Source organism: Mytilus galloprovincialis, chromosome 3 (genome assembly GCF_965363235.1).
Source record: "Mytilus galloprovincialis chromosome 3, xbMytGall1.hap1.1, whole genome shotgun sequence".
NCBI classification, from domain to species: Eukaryota; Metazoa; Mollusca; class Bivalvia; order Mytilida; family Mytilidae; genus Mytilus; species Mytilus galloprovincialis.
The window spans coordinates 65,016,997-65,042,124 of record NC_134840.1 but is presented as its reverse complement, the minus strand read 5'-3'; the positions used below and the strand labels follow the sequence as shown (position 1 = coordinate 65,042,124).

The window sequence follows — 25,128 nt, the reverse complement described above, 5'->3', positions numbered from 1 at the left end:
AGGTGTGCAGTTAAATACTTTAAAAAAGTGAAACCATTGAACTATATTTTTCGCCTTTGACAGTCACACTCCTAATCTTGAGTAGTATCTTTAAGAACATCAAAACCATTAATACGTAGTAAAACTATTCAAGTTGTACACCATTTGTTGAATAATAATATTTTATTATTTATCAGTATTAAATTACAAGTATTGTTTAGTACATATGAAAGAATGAAGCAGTACAACTATAGAAGATTTAAGTTTAATCAATCTAGCGTCCATTGCTGTATTTCATGTAACAATAACGTAATGTAACCGTAGCCTCAGTAATTATTGTTACATTTGTAATTAATCGGTTCCTCACCCAACTTTGCATTCCGGCAATTAGTCTCCAATGTAACAATAATATTTTTATTATTGTTACATTTCCATGTAACCGTAGCCAGTGCCTTTTAAAAAAGGGTTCCTAACCCAAGACAAAAAGGGGGGATTGTATAGGGAACAAAAAATCTTACCCCTTTTGAATCCGCCACTGTGGAATCACTAAAGAATGAGAAGAGCGGGCCCTTACTTTATGAAAATTTCTAGATCCGCTAGGGTCTGTGATAAATCTACGCTAATTAAGGTATTGTTATTAATTACGTTAAGTAGGTCAACAACTCATCTCGCCAACAATTACAACTAGATGCATGGACTCTCAGAGCATGGACTACCTATCTATTATATCTATGATACTGACAATGAACAAATAATACAAATAAAATTATATTTGGAAGTCTCATACCTTGATAACTCGTAACATAGTACAAGTGACGTATTTGATCACGTGAGATTCATTGCTAGAAAAAAATACCTTTTAAATTAACTAAGAAAGTTGGTTTTATATAATTTAAACAAAAAATCAAGGTATTTTACACTTTATCTATTTCATAAATAAAAAGCAAGATATACATTAGTTTAATTGAGATATATATGATTAAAGACCGTACACTTAAGTTATAGTTTGAAGCAAGCGCATAGGTGATCATATATATACGTCTTCAAATTTCGAAGTGTCGGCATTTAACTAAAATAAACGCAATTGAGTTAATTTTTGGTGCATCTGAAAGATAATGTAAAAGCCTTTAAGAATAATACCGTAATTCAATGAACAAATAAGTTTTTCATAGAAAAATATAATATGTTTGCAGGGAAATGCATACTTAAACCCCATGCCTACTTTGGTGAATATATATACTTTTCAATTAACCGGAAACTGTTCATGAGAGAAATGTAAAAATAGTTTCGATGAAACCTTTTCAAACTACGTCAACGAATAAATATCAGGAAATAAGTTAAAACTCAAATGAAACAAAAACAATTGATATGTTTGTACAATTCAATTGTATCTTACCTCTATATCCATAAGTTGTGTCTTTGTTTATTCACTTTGAAAAAACACACAGATTTGTCAAATTCGGGAAATTCGGGAAAACCCAAAAATAATTGTGAGGCTGTTTATTTCATTACGTCATGTAGAAATTATGCGTATAAATATGTGACAACTTAACGAATCGAATATGTATGTCACATTTATTTTTACTATACATACAATTCTTACTTTATGTCAACAATGTAAATTTTAGAACTGTATTTTCTTCAATTTAAGAATCTTGCTAAACTGCAAAAAAGATATGTTTTAAGAAAACAAAGTTCTCAATCCCAACTTCGAAGATATTTATAAATATCTTGATTTTGGACTAATTGGTATTTTTTGCAATTTATTTTAATGTTATGATAATGTACTTCAAAGGTTAATTTTATTTATAGACGAGTTTAAAAAATGCAGAAAAATATAAGCTCTCTAAATATAAAAATTTCGTATATTATATTCCCGTGAAGCAATTAAAATTAGAAAACAAAACGTGAACCTCGTTGGCAGTTTGACTGTCCGTCTGGTATATTTCGTCCCTCTTTTTTTGATCTATTAATATATAGATATCCATGATTTATCCTCATTCTGTACATGGGATTTGGAAAACTGACATGTATTCTCAGAGCATGTATTCTTTTAACTTTGGACCTCAATCAAAATATTTCCATAGCTTAACTCACCTGGGTCTTTAGGTCCAAAAACCTTTCAATAAATCGTTGTCAAAGCCTATCCCAGCACCCCAACTCCATAGGTCATAAGGTGTTTCGAACATCTATTTAGACCAATTAGAATTAACTAATTGATCATGGCCATGTCCATCGTCAGGAGCCCAAGCCATTGCATAGTGACACTTATTATAAAAATACTGTAATTTTTATTAGGGGCTCGACACCTCATGATCTGTCTGACTCATATTTTTCTATACTCTTTAAATACTCCAAATAACCAAAAACGAAAATTTTTCCTTAAAATGACCAATTCAGAGGCAGCAACCCAACAATCGATTGTCCGATCATCTGAAAACTTTGCACAGAATATTGACTACATCTATTCTGTTATAAGGTTTTGTCACACACCCGCAGGTAGGTTAATGCTGTTCGAGAGTAAATCGTCTATTTATTCATATAAAAATCAATAAAATTTGAAATTAATTATAATTTTTGTCTAGAAACTTTCATACCCAGAACTTATTTTTATCATCCCTAATATCATCCAAAGTTTTAATTTCTGGTGTCTCAGAACCCTCCATCTGGTTGCCATGGTAACGGGCAGCATTCAAAGATGGCGTGTGAACGTCCAACTTCAAGAGCCTGGCGCACCCCATAGAACTATCCAAATGAATAAAAATAAAGTTGTATTTGGTTGACAAATATGTTATGTTTCCCGTAACAGCTGTTTCATTCTTTAAATGTGCCCTTTTATAATAAAAAATAACAGAAATGACATACAATCCAACCGTGGCCACACCAAAAGTCAACTATTTTGCCAATTTTAGAAATGTTATATTCCTATAAAAACAAGAAACAGCAATCTTCGTATTCATGAGCTTTCCAAGAATAAATATGCCAAGTTTTAAAGATATCAAGAAATGTTAACGGGGTGCGCCAATGCGATCTTTATAGATGAATGATATTGAAGTCCTTACTCGGCGACATTTAAACACTGAATTGATTCAGATCGATTATTCCCCTTTTCGGTGTAAAAATGCCGGGAAAGAAATAATCGACATTTTGATAGTTTCTAACTAGAGATAAACACATTAAAGATGTAAAATAATGTTTTTTTTTTTTCACATTTTCATACTTGAGTTGTTCATGAATCTTTAAAGAATCACCATGCATACGAAGAGAAAAAAGGGGGGATACTCTGACGTTATACTTTGTGAGGGTTTTCGTAACCAAATGTTCATTTCTAAACATATTTGTGTGTCATATCTGCCGATTGAATATAATATTATCTTGCTTACTTCCTTAAATTTTAATATCAAAGGGTCTTTACGACTTTTAGATTACCAAGGTTTAACATAGTGAAATAACGTGATGACGAACGGTATAACAGTATTTCTAAAACAAAATGATTCTCCTGATAGGGAAAACACTTTAACAAGCACTAGTGTATGGTAGTATGAAACCCTTTCTATCAAACTCATGTTTTATGAGAAATATTTATCTTCTAAGCCCTGTTAAAGTTTTTTCAGTGTTTTTTTTTTTTATATTTAAAAACATTTTTAATTAATTCACTGAATTATAAGGATCAGTTACTTTTACATCACATGTGTGAATGGGTCTTTTTTAAAACTAGATCAGCTATATAAGCAATAATTTCTAGAGCTATGTTCATTTTTTGAACAAGCATCATTCATTCATTGCACTTTTTCCAGTACAAAACAGTAAATTATTATAGAAAGAAAAACATTAAAAAAAGTTTATGTCCTTGAGATAAATCTATTTGTTTATTCATTAAAGTTGTATGCATTTGAAAGCCTTGAGTTCAGTATGAGTATTATCTGCCTATTACATACAAATATGACTATTTCAAAGGTTTCAATGTCAAAGAAACTTTAATATAATTTTTCATTCATTTCAAATAGTTTTCTCAAAATTAAAACAAAAGGCATTGCATATGTCACATTGAATTTAAACTAATAATCCTTATAACAATTCATACAATACTTCCTTGTAGGTTTCCATGATCCATAATAAATGTATAGACATATACATGTATCATCCTGCTGGTTTTCATATGCTATTGCCGTACTAGATAATTCTTTATTCCTATACTTGTCTTTTTTTATTTCACATGTATCATGCAAAGAATATTCCTATATATCCATGTAAAATGTTGTGAATTACAATATATATACCTTTAAGTAAATGCAGGTACCACATATAATGTTTGAATTATAATTATCACTTAGTTCACAGTTTTATGTATATATATCCAAAATTATCCAACTACTGCACATGATGCATAATGATATGAACATTTCCTTTTGTGTGTTGATCCTTCAAATGTTCTCTTATGTTTTTATTTCTTTATTTCTTTGTCTTGAATGTTCCAGAGTCAGTTTTAACAGTAATGAAATCCTTCCTTTTATTGTAATACTGAAAATCTCTGCATTCCAAAAGTTACATGTGACATGGCATGGGGTTTTCATATTCAGCACTGTTATATTTTTGTTATATCATCAAGCTTTTATCTAATAAACATTGATTTCACTTTCTTTTCATGCATATATCTTAAACTGCCCCTCCTATGTTAAATCCATTAAAATACCTATGGTATTATGGGTATTACACTCTCCTATGTTACATCCACCAGATTACCTATGGTTTAATATGTACTACACCCATCTATATTACATCCATCAGAGTACCTTTAGTATTATATGTATTACACCCTCCTATGTTAAATCCATCAGAGTACCTATAGTTTTTAAATCTATTGATGTAAGCTCCCTTTCGATTTTCATAAATTTATAATATGACATTGAGAGTTAATTGAACTTTCTTTGTTTATAGTCTGACAACAGATTTACCAAGTATTGCAAAACAGCATAGTGTATTGCACAACAGTAAGAAATCTTTAATTGAATAAACATTTGAAACTTCAATTCATATAACCAATTTCTAGTTCTTTGACTACTTTTATTTAGAAACCTATAATATGTCAAATGTTAAATAAAATCCAAATTCAAACCAGTATCAAGCTTGAATATGGTGTGTATATTTGCCCCAACTGTTCAGGTTTGGCCATCTGCAGCGCCTCCAGCTGCACTCAGCAAAGCACTTTATTATGTTTTCCTAAAAAAAAATGGAACAGCAGGGCAAGTTGATATATGCTTTCATAGCAGTTATGTAAGTTTTATTTAAACCGTAAATTTGAATGCATATTTGGTCTCATCAGTCAGGGAATGCATCAAATTTACAGTTTGAGGGAAAATAAAATAGAAATCCGACTTATCCCTGAGACCTTCCTGGTTCTATATGCTTGTAAATGTATAATATATACAGCACTTGTAAAAAATCATCATACATCTTTTTAAAGAATATAAAAAGCCAAAGATGGTGTTTTTATCAATACAGCATATTCAAAATTTAGAGTGATGTACCATTTGTTGAAAATAACACTTAAATTCTATTAACAACATTTACTACATTTTTTATTTATCTTAATGATGCAGGGTCTTACAAAACGTAATTGTGAACTGAACCAGGAAAGTTTCGACCTGCCAGATAGTTAAAATTGCATGCCATGCAAAATACAAAGCAAACTGATGTATCATGCAGTCAATCAGTACTAGAACTAGATTGTACAACAATAATTACATTAAAAATGTTTTGATTTTAAGCTTTAATAAAATATATTATGATAGCATTTGTTAAAATGCTTTAATTTCAGTGTTACTAATAAAACACACCCATCTGGCATACACACTTATAAACCTAATATGTTTGATGAACTATGTTGAAATCCATTATCTTTTGCCATCTTCGGATTGTAAAATAGCAGAACACAATATGTCTTAATCTTCAATCAAATAATTATACAAACTTTGAGACTGGAATGCAACTCAAATATAATCTATAATTTATCATTTATCAGATGCCTATATATGAATGTTTCTATTAATAGTAAATACTGAATTTTGATGACTTTTTTTAATTGAATTTAACAACTCTAAGTATCAAAAGTAATGTAGTACAAATATCACTGTAGATAGTAAAAACATGTCAATTTCAGATAAAATGCAAATCCAAAGACAGACATTCGCATCTGAGGCAAGCATTCTGTGATTAATATAAGATGTTGACATTTGACAATGGAAAAGAGAGAAAATGACTCTTAAAACATGCTAAAGAAAAGACTGTAACTCATGCCTAGACAAAAGAAAAATGAATTTTATGGAAAAAAATGAAATCCAATCATCAATGCACAGAGGGAGAGAAACATGTATGGTATATTATATTCTTCTATTGTTTGCTGGTGGTTTGTACCACATGATTGTGTAAATGTCTCGTGTGGTAAGAGCCATAGATTCTTTATCACTACTGGCTAGCCTGCTTTGTAGTTGAAAAGACAGCACAGTGTGTAAGTCTTTCTGTAAGTACATAGCCTTTGCACTATTCAAGACTTCTACAATGCTTCCATGCGACAGCACATTGTAACTAGAATCTTGCATCCTAGGCAAAATTGAATTACGTGAATGAGGACATACGTCATACAGGTGACCCTTTCAGTTTTTTTATTATAATTTTTTTTTCCTGCTCAAAGGAAGGACCAGCAATGCGAATGTTTAAATCATCTTCTCCAAATCATGGCAATTATATGTTGTTCCTAATTCATAAGCAGCTGTTTTTTGCTTACAGTGTAGAAAAGATATGAATAAACTACAAATTTACAAGCTTAAGGTCTATTGTACAACAGACATATGCAAACAAATGAATTCTATAATGAAGAAGAAAGCTGAAATTGTAAGATGAAGAAACATCATAGATAGCCATGTGATTTATTATTCCTGAAAATCCACCAAAGGACATATACTTAAAACTAGAGGCTCTAAAGAGCCTGTGTCGCTCACCTTGGTCTATGTGTATATCAAACATTGTACACAGATGGATTCATGACAAAATTGTGTTTTGGTGATGGTGATGTGTTTGTAGATCTTACTTTACTTAACATTCTTGCTGCTTACAATTATCTCTTTCTATAACAGTAGTTTCTGTGGAAAATGTTACTGAAAATCTACAAGATTTACGAAAAATGGTTAAAAATTGACTATGAAGGGCAATAACTCCTTAAGTGGTCAACTGATCATTTGTACTTTGCTGAAAATTATTGCTGCTTACAGTTTATCTCTATCTATAATAATATTCAAGATAATAACCAAAAACAGCAAAATTTCCTCAAAATTACTAATTCAGGGGCAGCAACCTAACAACGGAATGTTGGATTCATCTGAAAATTTCAGGGCAGGTAGATCTTAGCCTGATTAACAATTTGCCCCATTTCAGATTTGCTCTAAATACTTTGGTTTTTGAGGTATAAGCCAAAAACTGCATTTTACCCCTATGTTCTATTTTAAGTCATGGCGGCCATCTTGGTTGGTTGGCCAGGTCACTGGACAGAATTTTTAAACTAGATACCCCAATGATGATTGTGGCCAAGTTTGGTTAAATTTGGCTGAGTAGTTTCAGAGGAGAAGATTTTTGTAAAAGTTAACGCCGGAAGCAGGACGAAGACGGACGCCAAGTGATGAGAAAAAAACGTATAATTGTGATATTTGTAACACAGCTTTTTTGCAGTCATCATCTCTGAACACACACAAGCAAATTCCTCCCTGAACCTGCCTGGAATCCATGTTAGAAAGATTCTTTGTGTAAAGGGGGACTTTAAACGGATTCCCTCTACGAAATCAGTCTGATGAGGCTGTCGTGTCATTGACATCAATGTAAGAAAGTACTCTTCCTTCTACCAGAAGTCTTCTTATTTATCTTTTTTTCTTGCATAAATTTAACATTTGACTTTTCGTTTCAACCATCATTTGTATTGATGAACAGACAACTGTGTCAATCAACAAATAACTACTTGTTTTCAAAGTGCAATGATATATTGATATCACAGATTGTGTTAATTGTAAACGCTGATAAGAGTGTAATTCAACAAAAAAATATGATTTTTTTTTCATTTTCTCTTTAAAAAATTGCAATACTTTGCCAAATAAAAAGTGCAATAAAAAAAATCTGCTAAAAATATTATTTTCAATCATTGCCTGGTTCAATCATTTCATGTGTGAAATTATACAGTAGTATCCCTTTCAATGCTTTTGTGAGACAGGATTCCAAGACTTTTACCCAAGAGAATTCAGAACAAATGCAAATTATAATTTCAATTAAACATTGAAGCCATGGTCTTCATGGTAAATGACAAAACATATTTTGATAATTACATTTTCAGATGAGGAGGATAAAAGTGAAAATGGAGAGAAAGGTCTAGAATGAGGAGTCAGATTTTATGACCCTTTAGCTGCTGCTACCATAGTGTGGATAAACTATACATAATTTGAGTTAAGTTAAATGATTTTTAAAATATTTTGATTGCTACTTTTTTTTTTATTTCATTCTGATGGTGGTCAGTTCACCTCTTAAATGGGAAAAAAGCTGCTTGATGGAGTGTTGTTTACGATTGATGTAGACAACAAAATATATTGTATAGAAGATTATCATAGGTAAATTTCTTATACATTGGGATATAATTTAAGTTCAAGGTCCCACAGAGGGCATTTTTAGTCAACAATTATGATAAAAACATACGCAATATAAACAACAACTATGGTGGAAGAAATTAAGCAATCAAATGTGAAACAAGGAGAAGAAATTAAAAATACTAATGAACTATTAATCAATATTGTTTTATTTAGAATTGGTAATTACATATCCTTAGTTGATTGTAGCCAATTAAAATTGTTTTAAAGTCTAACTGCATTCACAACCAAATTGCTTTATTATAATTATTTTGTTCTTGTTGTTATTGGTTTTGGTAGGTGGCTTACTTATTAAGTTATGGCGCCTTAAATTCATATAACATAAATATTATGTATATGCATTCAGCCCTTAATTTATTTTAGTATTTCATTTTGGCAAGTAATTTATATATGAAACATAAATATAGCAAATTCATGTTTAGGTTCTAAACACACGTACATAGCCCATGATACATGCAAGCTTGAGGCAAATGCCCACATAGCACAAGGTTTATAAAACAGCATTGAGAAGATACAAAGAATTGGTAACACATAACAGGCATTGCTTAAACATTTGAAACACACTACACCAACATAGGAAGGTGCATAAATACATAATTGTTGAAGGAATTTAAGTCAAGGAAGAAAAATTATATCTAGGCTATTCTGATTTATTAGATTATTATAAACCATCTATTAATTGATTAAAGGGACTATTCTAACAATTGCCTATTTTAATTGAAACTTAAAAATTGTTAGATTAATCAGAATGAAAACAAAACATAATTTTTAATTGATCCACAAAACATTACAAGATGAAGATAATATGAATTGGAAGGAAAATGGTAGGAAACAGCTGAACATGCTGAAAGATTACAAGCTATGTAACGGTGCTGATGTGGTGCTTACATAATACCAGAAGTGCCTAATTTAGCCTAGATCTCCTAATAGTAAGACATGCATGTATTTATGACTTTTACCTAGGAAAATTCAGAACAGGTGAAGCAGAAGAGCAAAAAAATGTTCCTTTAGCTGCTGCCAACAAAGTGTTATTCAAACAAATGTGGATACAAAAATCTAATATACAGTATACTATACCTAAGTTGAAGTTAAATGGTTTTAGAAATATTAAGATTGCTTTATTACTTTTTTTTTTATTGCATTCCATGTAAATAAGGGTGTACCAGCAATACAAATGTATATTAAGTATGTGGTTATAGAGAGGTATCCCTTTAAATGCACCTAGGAAAATTCAGAACAAGTGAAGCAGAAGAGCAAAAAAATGTTCCTTTAGCTGCTGCCAACAAAGTGTTATTTAAACACATGTGGATAAAGAATCTAATATATAGTATACTATACATAAGTTGAAGTTAACCGGTTTTAGAAATATTATGATTGCTTTATTACTTTTTTTTTTATTGCATTCTATGTAAACCAAATGGATCAGCAATACAACTGTATATTAAGTATGATGTCAGTAATTTATGTTTATAATGTGTAGAATTATAGAGAGGTATCCCTTTAAAAGCACCTAGGAAAATTCAGAACAGGTGAAGCAGAAGAGCAAGAAAATGTTCCTTTAGCTGTGCCAACAAAGTGTTATTCAAACACATGTGGATACCAAAAAATTTAAGATATATTATACTATACTTAAGTTGAAGTTAAATGCTTTTAGAAATATTACGTTTGCTTTATTACTTTTTTTTATTGCATTCCATGTAAACCAGGATGTACAGGCAATACAAATGTATATTAAGTACGATGTAAGTAATTTATTTTGATAATGTGTAAGATTATAGAGTGGTATCCCTTTAAATGCTTCTGGGAGACAGGATTCCATGACTTTTACCTAGGAAAATTCAGAACAGGTGAAGCAAAAGAGCAAAACAATGTTCCTTTAGCTGCTGCCAACAAAGTGTTATTCAAACACATGTAGATAAAGAATCCAATATATAGTATACTATACATAAGTTGAAGTTAAACGGTTTTAGAAATATAATGATTGCTTTATTACTTTTTTTTATTGCATTCTATGTAAACCAAGATGGATCAACAATACAAATGTTTAAAGAATGTCCATCCATGATGGCATTATTGAACAGGAAATGATCTGTGCTTGTTATATATTCTGCATGATAAGCGAATAGTTTACATTTCATTTGTCATTTATCTTAATATAAAGTTAGGGAATCCCCACACTTTTGGGTTTCAAGCTGTATGTAGAGGCCTTCAAATGTTTTGTTTTTATATGTTATACACTTGTACCACGGATTGATGAATAATTATAAACTTGTCTTACTTTAGTACAGTTTTGGGCCAAAGTATTGAAGGGCACTTAATTGGTTGGAAAATCTTTTATGTATTTTGTGTGCATTGTATTCTTATTCAACATGTCCAAAGATGAACAACAAGAATGTGCCCATAGTACATGGATGCTCCACCAGCACTATCATTTCTTTGTTCATTAGACTGTGAATTTGGAGTCAAAATTGCAATTTAGCATTAAAATTAAAGATCATATCATAGGGAATATGTGTACTAAATTTCAAATCTGGACTTCAATTTAATTGAACTACCTTGACCACAATACAAACGAACAAAAGAAAGGACACAAGTTAAAAAACATATGCCCCTGAGTGGAGAATAAAAAAAAGCTGGGAAGAGATAAGAGCCAGTTACAGGATACCTGATTGTAAATGTACAAAATTATGTACAATCAAAAAAGAAATTGAGAACTATTTTAACCATATTCCACTTTTAAAACTTTTCATATTTAATAATGAACACTAATTGAACAAATTCCTTCTTCCTCAAATTAATATCAAAAATATGTTACATAAAGAGTTTTGGCTTGAGTGAACCTTAAATTCAGTAATACTGATGATATCTATAAACAATAACAGCAACAGCTGTAATAGACATTTAAGATGCCCTGAGGAGCAGTACAACAATCATTAATTTTATTTTTTTTGTGGTTATAAATAACACCAAATATCTATCTTTGTTTTTCAAAGACATAATCAAAGTACTATTTTAAGTAAATAGGATATTTCAGTCTGCACCAAAAAAAAGATGTCTAAATAAAGTTTTGCAAAAATCTAATGGTTCAAATAAAGTTTAATTAGTTCATTTGTTGGCAGCATGTGACAACAATAGACTTGGTTGAAGAATGAATGAGAACATATTATATCTCACTTGAAACTGCAATTCATTATCAAAAGCATCATTTAACCAGGGTATTAAGACCATTGTAACACAGTGCAATGCAAGAAATAACACCAATACAAGAGAATACTGTATTGCTGTTATTTAATATGATGATCTTTGTCTATAGTTTCATATATGGGATTGTCTAAAATAAAAGTATGAATAATACAGACAAAGTCACTGAAAGACAAGCATTTTTAGAAGGAAGCACTTAGATAACACAAGTTTAAAAAGATGTTGTTAACAGTCAGATAAAAACTTGACCTTGTCCATTGCCAAAACATAAGTATTTACAGATGTATACAGTCCCCCAATATTAAGTTCTGCAAAAATCTAATAGTTTGAATTAAGTTTAATTAGTTTTTTTGTTGGGGAATGTGACTACAATAGACTTGGTTGAAGAATGAATGAGAACATAAGATGCAAAACTACACTAACATATTATATCTCACTTGAAACTGCAATTCATTATTAAAAGCATCATTTAACCAGGGTATTAAGACCATTGTAACACAGTGCAATGCAAGAAATAACACCAATGCAAGAGAATACTGTATTGCTGTTATTTAATATGATGATCTTTGTCTATAGTTTCATATATGGGATTGTCTAAAATAAAAGTATGAATAATACAGACAAAGTCACTGAAAGACAAGCATTTTTAGAAGGAAGCACTTAGATAACACAAGTTTAAAAAGATGTTGTTAACAGTCAGATAAAAACTTGACCTTGTCCATTGCCAAAACATAAGTATTTACAGATGTATGCAGTCCCCCAAAATTAAGTTCTGCAAAAATCTAATAGTTTGAATTAAGTTTAATTAGTTTTTTTGTTGGGGAATGTGACTACAATAGACTTGGTTGAAGAATGAATGAGAACATAAGGTGCAAAACTACACTATAACACATTAAATCTCACTTGAAACAGCAACTCATTATTGAAAGCATCATTTAATCAGGGTATCAATTGTAATGCAGTGCAATTCAAGAAATAACACCAATACAAGAGAATACTCTATTGCTGTTATTTAATATGATGATCTTTGTCTATAGTTTCATATTAGGGATTGTCTAAAATAAAAGTATGAATAATACAGACAAAGTCACTTAAAGACAAGCATTTCTCTATTATACACCATAATGACAGAAACCAGCAGTGTTTGGCATAAGTCCTGAACCAGAAAAATTGGAAATAAAACAGACAATTATATGAATTATTGCAAAAGACTGTACACAATTTCATACTGTACTTGATCTATAAATGGATAAACAAAACAATTAGTAAATTAACCTATCCAACAACAAAAGCTTGAAAGAGAGCAACAGTAGGTGGACTTAATATACCTTTTATTAAAAGGGAGAGAAGCAATGAAAGTTAAAATGCCAAATAGACCATTAACAAAGCTAAATTGTTGAAAAAATATCATTCATATTGCTTAAAGAACATTATATGCTTATATATCTTCCTAAAGGATTATTGGTGAATGGTAGTTTTCTGAAAAGAGCTATGTTAAACAATATTCTACTTTCTACATTGTAGGAAAAACAAAGCTTAAATCATCTTGAGATAAACAACCAAAAATCAAACAGAAATATATTTTACATTCCGTGATTGCTTCAGTTTCATTGATGTTACAAGAAAAAAGCATACATGTATACATTACAAGAAATGACCTGTTTCTAATTGATAAAAAATGTTTCTGAGCTTATTTTGACAAATTTAGGCCAAACTGGGTTGTCAGGTTGTAAATGCAAATGGTTCCAATACCTTAATTTTTATTTTATATATTTAAAATATACAGGGAAATACCAGCACAAGTAATGTTTAACTGAAGAACCTTATGTGTAATGTAATAAATTACATTTATCAAATACCTTGAACTTTTTTATCTTTTCAGGGGAGTTGAGAATTAATATAGTTTATAATGTGTGATATTATAGAGTGGTATCCTTTTAAATGCTTTTGGAAGACAGAATTCTAAGACTTTTACCTAGGAGCATTCAGAAGAGGTGAAGAAGAAGAGCATTCAAGAACTAATGGATGGTTTTGATTGCTTGAATAAATGATCAATTGAATGCAAATTATATATTTCAATTAAAAATTGAAGCCATGGTGTACATGGAAAATGACAATGCAGGTTTTGATAATCAAATTTTCAGACATGGAGGATAAAAGTGAAAATGGAGGGAAAGGTCTAGCAGTTAGACAGCAAACGATTTAATGGCTTCTAAGGTCAAGACATTGGTCACGTGATAAAAAGTCAGAGTTTATGATATATTGGTAAACGTGCTTGGCACATGGTTTTTGGATGTGTTCAATTCTAGATTGAATAAGCATAAGCTTCCTTATTTTATATAATTATTATTAAAAAGTGTTGTTCAAGTGTTATAAATTCACAAGTGAAGTGAAACTTTTTTTCTGAAAATTTGCGGAGGTGTATGAAAAATCCCTTATAATTCCTTAAATAGGTTTGGTAACGTATTGAGGGGTATACATTATGAAGTAAAACCAGTTTTGACTCTTTCAGATCACAAAAACTCTGGATATGCAATTGTGTCAGCTTATTCCTTGCGAAGAAGCGATCAAAGGGAGATAACTGGGTACCTGCATCATAGGATACTGCAAGTTATAACAACAGTAAATTAGAGTAAAATTAATGATTGAAGTTATATTTCAACCCTTTCTTGAATAACTTTTCGATATTTCATGTTCCTCTTCTACTTTAACATTAAAATTACTATAACAATTATTTTGTTTTTCTTTTTTAGAGATCATATGGACTACCAGATAGTGGTATTCTTGAAGCCACTCTAAGATTGACATGGGGTAGAGGAGCAGAAATAGAAAATGATGGGGCTATAGGTAGAATATGATCTTATGTTCAGTCAGAAACAGTCCCTCATATCTTTAACAATCAAGTGCCAACATAAAGGCATGCAAAATACACCTTTCTTCCCAGGTAGAAATTTATAAAAGTAAGAAATAACACCGATTCTTTTGTGTGTAATGAAAAATAAATATTTACTATAAGAATATTATTCATGCTAGTTTTTTTTCTTTTCAGTTGAATCCAATTATTGGTCAAACTACATCAGCAATCTCTATGAGTTTTTATTTAATATGATTATCAACGATCTTTGTCTATAGTTTCAGATAGAGGTTTGTATTTACAAAAATCCACAATCAAGACAAAGACACTTCGATTAGCTTTTCTAGAAGCAAATAATTGCTAGTTACAATACAATAATTGTTTTTAATTTCTAAATTGAAGAATTCAAAAAACACATTCATTTCATTATAATATGTTTTGTAGTTACAAATACAACCAATTTTTTAATGTGATTATTAAACGTTATGACTATCAAAGCCCTTAGTTCACAGTTGTAACGTGGCAAAAAAAGATAAAGAAAAAAAACATTTAGAGATTTTGCTTATTGAACAAATATTGAAGGGATGACTGTTGTTGGTAATGAGCAACATCCTGTGCAACTGTCTGGTATATCTGAGCTGTGATGACAAAATTGAAAAGATAAAGAAAAGAAAGTACCTAAAGATTTTGCTTGTGGACTGCTTGTTGAAGGAAACATGTTGCTGTTAAAAATATATCATTCTTTGTGACTGGTCAGTAATTTGTGGTCTGCAGTATAGCTTAGAGTTGAGAATTAATATAGTTTATAATGTGTGATATTATAGCATGTATAGAGTGGTATCCCTTTAAATGCTTTTGGAAGACAAAATTCCAAGACTTTTACCTAGGAGCATTCAGAAGAGGTGAAGAAGAAGAGCATTCAACATGTTCAAGAACAAATGCTTGAATAAATGATCAATTGAATGCAAATTATATATTTCAATAAAAAAATTGAAGCCATGGTGTACATGGAAAATGGCAATGCAGGTTTTGATAATCAAATTTTCAGACAAGGAGGATAAAAGTGAAAATGGAGGGAAAGGTCTAGCAGTTAGACAGCAAATGATTTAATGGCTTCTAAGGTCAAGATATTGGTCATGTGATAAAAGGTCAGAGTTTACGATATATTGGTAAACGTGCATGCCTCATGGTTTTTGGATGTGTTTCGTCTTATTTGTACTTGTACATTTATAAAAATCAAAGTGTTCAATTCTAGATTGAAAGCTTCATTATTTTATATAAATATTATTAAAAAGTGTTGTTCAAGTGTTATAAATTCACAATTTTTGTTCTAAAATTTGCTGAGGTGTACGGAAAATCCCTTATAATTCCTGAAATAGGTTTGGTAACGTTTTAATGGGTATAAATTATGAAGTAAAACCATTTTTGACTCTTTCAGATCACAAAAACTCTGGATACGCAATTGTGTCAGCTTATTCCTTGCGAAGAAGCGATCAAAGGGAGATAACTGGGTACCTGCATCATAGGATACTGCAAGTTATAACAACAGTAAATTAGAGTAAAATTAATGATTGAAGTTATATTTCAATACTTTCTTGAATAATTTTTCGACATTTCATGTTCTTCTTCTGCTTTAACATTAATATAGTCATGAAATGGCTGAAAATGACATTTTTTTTTCAAAAACTTACAGGTTTTTGAAAACTTCCAAAGAAGAAAATTATAAATTTAACTGACTTTTCTCTAAAACTTGGATTCATTGTAAATTCTTAAACACCTTTTTGATAGATAAAAGGATACAAGAGGGGTTTATCAGTCATTTGTCAGCAGAACCTGTGTTACAATAGAATTTAACTTTTCATTACATTAAAATAGAAATATGATAAAAAGTAGATGTAGTAATTGCATGCTTCAAAATTGTGAACATCAACATTGAATGAAAAAAAGTCAATTTGCAGTGGACAGAAGTACATATATATTTTTTGTTATATTATTCCTGCTTTAAGATAGTGGAGGTACCAGGGGGTCTGGGATTGGAATCCCCTCTTTTTATGGAAGATTAATGCATTTGAATGGGAGCACATAGTTGGAACCCTACCCCTTTGACCTTTGGTTGAGAATAAGGAAAAGGAAACAATGGGCTTATTTACAGAATCAGTAATATACAATAAAAGAAGAGTATTGCAGTGATGTTTGAAACACGTATAACAAAAGAAGAAATGTATAGCAAAATAGAGAAACAATGGGTTCTTACTATAATAAGTACATTGGGTGCAACTAAAACTCTACTCCGTCCCCTGTTTAAAATTGGCTAGATCCACCCATAGATAAGAAACTGTAGAAAATGTACAAGTTCTGTTGCACGCCTTAATCAAGAGAAAAAATCTAGTAACTATCCAAAGATCCAGAATTGAGTTTAAAACATAATAGTCAACACAAAGATAACTGAACAAAAAGCTGTATTGCAAACTTATATCATGCAGTTCTCATAATTCCTATTATATGTATTATTTCAATATTTGTTTTATTTTTTTTTTCTTATATTTGAATTCAAAAGTCCTGCAAACAACTGTTGAGTCCTTTCAATTAAATTATTGATTGAATAATCAGCTATTAAAGGTGACCATGCAGTATATAAAGTCTGAAAATGATTCTGCCGTAGCCGGCCGGTTTATACAGGTTTTACTGTATATAGATTGCAATCATTATATAAGTAACTGTGGTTGAGAAGGAAAGAGTGAAATCACAGGGCAGATAAACTGAAATTACACACACCAAGAAACAATCTGCAAATAGCTAAGTTCTACTTACATATTCTGCTCTTTTGTGATCTTCATTGGAGGCATACATGTTGGTGACAAAACTCTATCCTGTGTGACTGTCTGTGTGATGACCAATTGGAATAAAATGAAGAACGACATTATCTCGAGGCATACAGGTTGGTGACAAAAATTTTTTGTGTGACTGTCTGTGTGAAGACAAATTGGAATTACATGAAGAAAGACTTTATCTGGAGGCATACATGTTGGTGACAAAACTTTATCCTGTGTGAATGTCTGTGTGGTGACCAAGATGTTATCTGGAGGCATACATATTGGTGACAAACCGCTTATTTTTTTTTAAGCTTATTTTGAGTTATTGGGTTGTCAACTATTATTTATCATTTATCAGATGCCTATGAATGTTTCTATTAATAGTAAATACTGAATTTTTATGATTTTTTTTTATTGTATATAATAACTCCAAGTATCAAAAGTGATGTAGTACTTTTTGAAAACAATACAAATATCACTGTACATTGTAACAAACATGTGAATTTCAGATAAAATGCAAATCCAGGGCATTTTCCCCTGAGGCAAGCATTCTGTGATTAATATAAGATATGGACAACTATTGAAAAAGAGAGAAAGAGACTCTTGAAACATGCTGAAGAAAGGACAGTAACACATGCATGGACAAAAGACAAAGAGTTTTACGAAAAAAATTGAAATCCAATCATCAATGCACAGAGGGAGAGAAACATGTATAGTATATTATATTCTTTTTTTTTGTTGCTGGTGGTTTGAACCACAGGATTGTGTAAGTGTCAAATGTACATTGTAACAAACATGTCGATTTCAGATAAAATGCTAATCCCGAAACAGACATTCGCCTCTGAGGCAAGCATTCTGTGATTAATATAAGATATGGACAACTTTGGAAAAAGAAAAAAAGACTCTTAAATCATCCCAAAGAAAGGACAGTAACTCATGCCTGGACAAAAGAAAAATGAATTATAAGAAAAAAATTGTGAAATCCAATCATCAATGCAAACAGGGAGAGAAACATGTATAGTATATTATACTCTTTTTATGTTTGTTGGTGGTTTGAACCACATGATTGTGTAAGTGTCTTGTGGGGTAAGAGCCATAGGTTCTTAATTATGTACCCCTGGCTAGCCTGCTTTGTAGTTGAAAAGACAGCCGAGTGTGAGTCTTTCTGCCAGTAAATAGCCTTTACACTAGCTATTCAAGACAACTACAATGCTTCCCCGCGATATCACATTGTGGAGCAACAAGGACCCTGGAGATGCAGTGTGTAGGCCCATCGTCGCATTGACACCCCCTTACACTCATCAATACTGCCCAAACTATGGTAAATAGTACCACTGCCTTGTGGTTAGATCTGGGAAGATCAAGGGCTATGGGAGAAAGCCCAGAAAGAAAAGACGAGAAGATTGAGCTTGTCAGCCATGGTAGGCAATTGTCTATGGGAAGGAAAACCCAGAAAGCATCCTGCAGATAGTAGGTTTCATGCATGGCTTATCACCAGGCAAAGTTTAACAGAAGCTGATTACGGAAACAACACGTGTTTGAAAGGTAATTGATTTATTGATGTATGACATATGTAGAAAAAAGTCTATCTGATTAGTCTCAATGAACTAACAAAAAAATTAAGGATGTGCCTAGATGAGGTTTTGGAAATTGATTCTGATGTTCAAACTCCTTGTTTTTCCCCTACAATACAGGGTAAAATATTCTGCTCCGGTTTCCAGATATTTAACTTTTTAAAAATTAGCAGGAAAAGGTTCACCTGATCAGACCATAAATTTTGCATTGGTAGCATTTGGGTCTTAAATTGAAAGAAAAGAAATCTAGTCTGCATACATCCTTAAGGAAGTTCGCTACTCAGTTTCAAAATAACAAGCTTGTCATAACACTATTATATATTGATAGGGGTTAAATAAAGGAACCAAAATAGCAAAACATAAATATAGGTCAATGTGCTTGTTTTCAGGATATTAACCTTTGAAAATTTGGCGGGAAAATGATTTCCTTTGATTTTTCATTGCTTTATCATTGACAAGTTAAAGCTGTCAAAAACTATTAAAAAATAACAACGATTTTATAAGACTTTAACAGATGGTTTATAATCATACATATAAAAGATTTATAAAAAGAAAAATGGGGGTCAATGGCCAAATTTTTTTAAGGCATTCAAATGGATAATACCAGAGGATTCCGAAAATCTGACAAAAATCCAAAAACATGACAAGCGAACATCCTTAAGACAAAGAGACTTTGACAATCTATTCAAGAAGCAAATTATAGCTAGTTTTAATACATTAATTGTTTTAATTATAATTTGCGATTATTAATTATTTCACCACCAGTGGAAATATGCTGGCTTAAAAAAAAGTTAAGAAGTCAGGGTATGTGACTACAATAAACATGGTTCGCACTTGAAACAGCAATTATTCATTATTAAAAGCATCATTTAACCAGGGTATCAATGGTAATGAAATGCAATTCAAGAAATAACACCAATAAGAGTAAATACTCTATTGCTGTTATTTAATATGATGATCTTTGTCTATAGTTTCATATATGGGATTGTCTAAAATAAAAGTATGAATAATATAGACAAAGTTACTTAAAGACTAGCATTTTTAGAAGGAAACACTTAGATGACATAAGTTTAAAAAGATGTTGTTAACAGTCAAAGAAAAACTTTACCGAATCGTCCAATGCTGAAATATAGGTATTTACAGATGGAGTACTGTGAAGGTACATAAATGTAATATTTAGTATGGTTTTAATTTACCAATAACAAATTCAGTATCTATACCAATTAAAACAATTGTCAAAGATTTAATTACTGTTTTGATAGAGTGACATTTTAGAAAATTGTATTTAAAGGAACAAAATGTATGCGTGTATCTAGAAAGAAGGTGTTTCAATGAAAGATCTACGACTCCATTATTTAAAAGCGTATTAAAACATCTGTTTTCTGGATTGACATTTCTTCAAAACAACAGACTGGATCATCTAACAAAATTGATGGCCTACCATCCAACATACTTGAAATATTTGATAGACTCAGCATATATGGAGAAAAAAACCCACTGGCAAGTAATTTATATAAGAAACAGTGACAACCATATATGGTGAGAAAAAAAACCCAATTGTGTTGATGTCTAACTGATATCCTCTAGAAGGACCCATTCAGACAATTACTTGTATATCCATCACAGTGGACCATGATAAAAAGTGGTATACACTTGCTATGGCTCTACTTGTTCTATCTTTCAAATTTAGACAGCAGAAAAGAGGGCATTTAAACATTGAAAACATGAGAAGAATTTAAATATTTTACTGGGCTGTTAATTCTATTTCATTCTATATTAATGGTATTACAAGACCATGCAAGACAATTTAAATATCAATCAACATCAAGAACAACCAAAAGTAGTACACACTAGCACTTTTATGCCAGGAGAATGAGGCAATAAGATTTAAATTCCCACTGGACAATTCAAATCAATTTTAGATCTCCAATGCATACACAAATCATATATAGGTTTCTGCTATCTGTTCTGAATGTTCTGTGGTCAATTAATCTCTTAAATTGGAAAAGAGCTTGAAAGAAAGCAATCAAATGTGAAACAAGGAGAAAAAATTTAAAATACTTATGAACTGTTAAGATTCTTAGTTATCTTTCTTTTGTTTTGAAACCCAAATAATATCAATGCAAATATAAGGTAAAAGTCCGAGTCAGCCTTTTCCCGCAATATTTCAAATCTCAAATATCTCGAAAAGGAGGTCCATTACCTATCAATATTTTTAACTTAACTTTATCCTTAATTGATGCTCTACCAGCTTATAGTATCAATTTTAATTTCTAAATCTCTTAACTTTTACCTATCCTCACCTAAGTTTAAATAAATGTGATAATTGTAACTTTATATTTAGGACTATCAACATGATATTAAAACATAATATCATTGGTAAGTAAAAAACCTACACGTTTAAGCAATTACACTCTACTTTCTTTAAGTACAATTGGTAGATAAATATCATGATGTAACCTAATAAATGACATTATTATTTTTTTTTTAAATCTCATTTTAAATTACAATCTTCGCCATCAAATCAATTAGTTTAATAGCTGTTGTGGCAGCTATCAAACTAATAAAAGATACATCAATAATTCCTGTAAGTATTAAACTAATTTTCAATAAATATTCACTTTATTTCTATTTTAAAAATCAGAAATGTGAGATGATTGCAAATGAGAAATATATAATATACATGTATATTAATAATAGTCACCTAATACATGTAATAATGTTTAACCACGAGCAAACCAAGACCCCTAAATAACAAGAAATGAAAATGAAAAAACTGTTTTTATTCCTGACACAAAGCATTTACTTGTGTATGAAATAGTAGAGTAAACTTGGTTTTGCAGCTACCAAAACGAACTAAAAAAAACCACAGAACTACAAAGGCTTTAAAAAAGAAAAATATAAAGATTAAAAGAATGGAAAACAACTGTAATATTCCTTACACATAACAAAACTTAATTAATGTAAAAAATAATGGACTAAACTTCAATTTACAGCTACCAAAACCTCTCATCTATATGAACTTCACATTAATTCCATTATGATGATAAAAATTCGTAAGGGTTCCACCGAACCCAGTGTTTTGCCTACTTTTGCTGTTAATCACAGGCTCAACAAAAATGAGGAAAAAAATCAACAAATATATTCCTCTTGATACTAATTTTTGACTGTAGGAAGCTTCTGTCAAAGTTTGGTAAAATCCAGTAGGCTTATGAATCTAATAATTTTAACAAAATTTCCTACTAGATACTAGTTTTTGATCATAAATTAGGTTTTGTCCAAGTTTAGTACAAATCCAAAATAGTATAAGAAAGTTATTCAAATTTTAAATACTTGAATCACAGAGTGAATTTAAATGTTTCCTGGCAGAAAAACTAAGTCCATTTAAAAATAAAATATGGAAAAATGGATTAATTTTTTTACAAAATTTAATTCTGGATACTATCTTATGATCATTATCAAGCTTCTGTATAAGTTAAGTACAAACCCAGGATATTTTAAGAAAGTTATCAAAATTTTAAAAACTTTAACCACAGAGTAAATTTAAATATTTCCCGGCAGAAAAACTAAGTCCATTTAAAAATAAAATACGGAAAAATGGATTTATTTTTTTACAAAATTTACTACTGAATACTATGTTTTGATCATAAACAAACTTCTGCCAAGTTTGGTAGAAATCCAGTATAGTTTAAGAAAGTTATCAAAATTTGAAAAAATTTAACCACAGAGTGAATATTTGTGGATGCCGTGGCCGTCGGAATGTAGGATTGCTAAGTCTCGCTTTTTCCACTAAAGTCGAAGGCTCGACTAAAGTTAATGCTGTTTTTCAATTTTTAACACTTTTAATTTTATGTTTGCTTGTCACGATTGAAGAAAATTACTAATATTTGTTAAAAATTTTAAACAATGAAAGTTAGTACTTTCCAGTTCAATCAAACTGCTTGTTAATTTTTATTTATTTATTTACAGATTAATTTAAATGTAAATGTAGGCAAAGGAAATACAATCCTGATCAAAGGTAATAACTATAATACAACTCCAAAATGTCTTATTTATCATGTCTTAATGATGCTACAACCCGATACATGTCCATTCAATTGTCAAAAACAGCCAATATTTATTTTACAAAAGTATTCTATTTTAAATTGATAGCTAACCATCGCCAAAACATAAGTATTAACAGATGTATACAGATTCAAAATTAAGTTCTGCAAAAATCTTATGGTTTGAATTAAGTTTAATTTAGTTTATTTGTTGGGGAATGTGACTACCGTAAATAGACTTGGTTGAAGAATGAATGAGAACATAAGGTGCAAAACTACACTAACATATTATATCTCACTTGAAACAGCAACTCATTATTGAAAGCATTATTTAACCAGGGTATCAATCGTAATGCAGTGCAATTCAAGAAATAACACCAATACAAGAGAATACTCTAGTGCTGTTATTTAATATGATGATCTTTGTCTATAGTTTCATATTAGGGATTGTCTAAAATAAATTTATGAATAATACAGACAAAGTCACTTAAAGACAAGCATTTCTCTGTTATACACCAAAATGACAGAAACCAGGAGTGTTTGACATAAGTCCTGAACCAGAAAAATTGGAAATATTAAAAGCAGACAATTATATGAATTGCTGCAAAAGACTGTACACAATTTCATACTGTACTTGATCTACAAATGTATAAACAAAACAATTAGTAAATTAACCTATCCAACAACAAAAGCTTGAAAGAGGGCAACAGTAGGTGGACTTAGTATACCTTTTATTAAAAGGGAGAAAAGTAATGAAAGTTAAAATGCCAAATAGACCATTAACAAAGCTCAATTGTTAAACAAAATATCATTTATATTGCTAGAAGAACATATCGTCGCTGTTATGCAGAAACCACGTATCTAAGGTTTTGATAATTTTTCACCAGGCATTAAAAACTGAAATCTTTTAATCGATTATTTAGAATTAAATATGTATGTTCAACTGTATGCCAAAATATCTGATCTTCTAACCAATCAATTACCAAGACGAGCAAATATTTCTGCACCTATATTGTTTTTTCAAAGCTTTTCATTATTTTTAAGCTATATTAGCTTTGAAAACCTGAAATTGATAAAACTGTACCTCTTATAATATAATCTGCCGTGCCATGTGTTTTCTTTTGAGATACGATATTTTCGCACAACAAAATGTCTCACCGATCCGACTACACTTTTTCGTCTCGTGTCAGAATTCGAGTTAATGATTGGTTAGAAGATCAGATATTTTCGCATACAGTGGATCATACCTATCTAATCTTAAATAATCGATAAAAAGATTTCCGCAAAAAATTGAGATACGAGGTTTTTGCATAACAGCGACGATATATGCTTATATATCTTCCTACAGGACAATTGGTGAATGGTAGTTTTCTGACAAGAGCTATGTTTAAACAATATTCTACTTTCTACATTGTAGGGAAAAAAGCTTAGATCATCTTGAGATTATCAAACCAAAATCAAACAGAAATATATTTTACATTCCAAGAGTTTCATTGATGATAAAAAAAAATAAAAAATACATGTATACATAACAAGAAATTACCTGTTTCTAATTGATAAAAAAATGTTTTTGAGCTTATTTTGACAAATTTAGGTCAAACTAGGTTGTCAGTTTGTAAATGCAAATAGTTCCAATACCTTAATTTTTATTTTATATATTTACAATATACAGGGAAATACCAGCACAAGTAATGTTTAACTGAAGAACCTTATGTGTAATGTAATAAATTACATTTATCTGCAAATACCTAGAACTTTTTATCTTTTCAGGGAAGTTGAGAATTAATATAGTTTATAATGTGTGATATTATAGAGTGGTATCCTTTTAAATGCTTTTGGAAAACAGAATTCCAAGACTTTTACCTAGGAGCATTCAGAAGAGGTGAAGAAGAAGAGCATTCAAGAACTAATGGATGGTTTTGATTGCTTGAATGAATGATCAATTGAATGCAAATTATATATTTCAATTAAAAATTGAAGCCA

At 30.5% G+C, this 25,128-nt stretch overlaps 1 protein-coding gene and 1 long non-coding RNA gene across 2 annotated transcripts in view; one reads left to right on the top strand and one right to left on the bottom strand.

The window, feature by feature from the left end:
* Positions 1-1,402, bottom strand: part of LOC143068640 (E3 ubiquitin-protein ligase Mdm2-like) — a 31,176-nt gene extending 29,774 nt beyond the window's left edge. The window contains exon 1 of the mRNA XM_076242860.1: positions 1,376-1,402. Within this exon, the coding sequence (XP_076098975.1) occupies positions 1,376-1,387 (12 nt within the window). The 5' untranslated portion in view covers positions 1,388-1,402. The remainder of the gene's footprint in view (positions 1-1,375) is intronic.
* The window catches only part of LOC143068653 (uncharacterized), a 511,029-nt gene that overhangs the window by 283,978 nt on the left and 201,923 nt on the right, over positions 1-25,128 (top strand). The window lies entirely within an intron of this gene.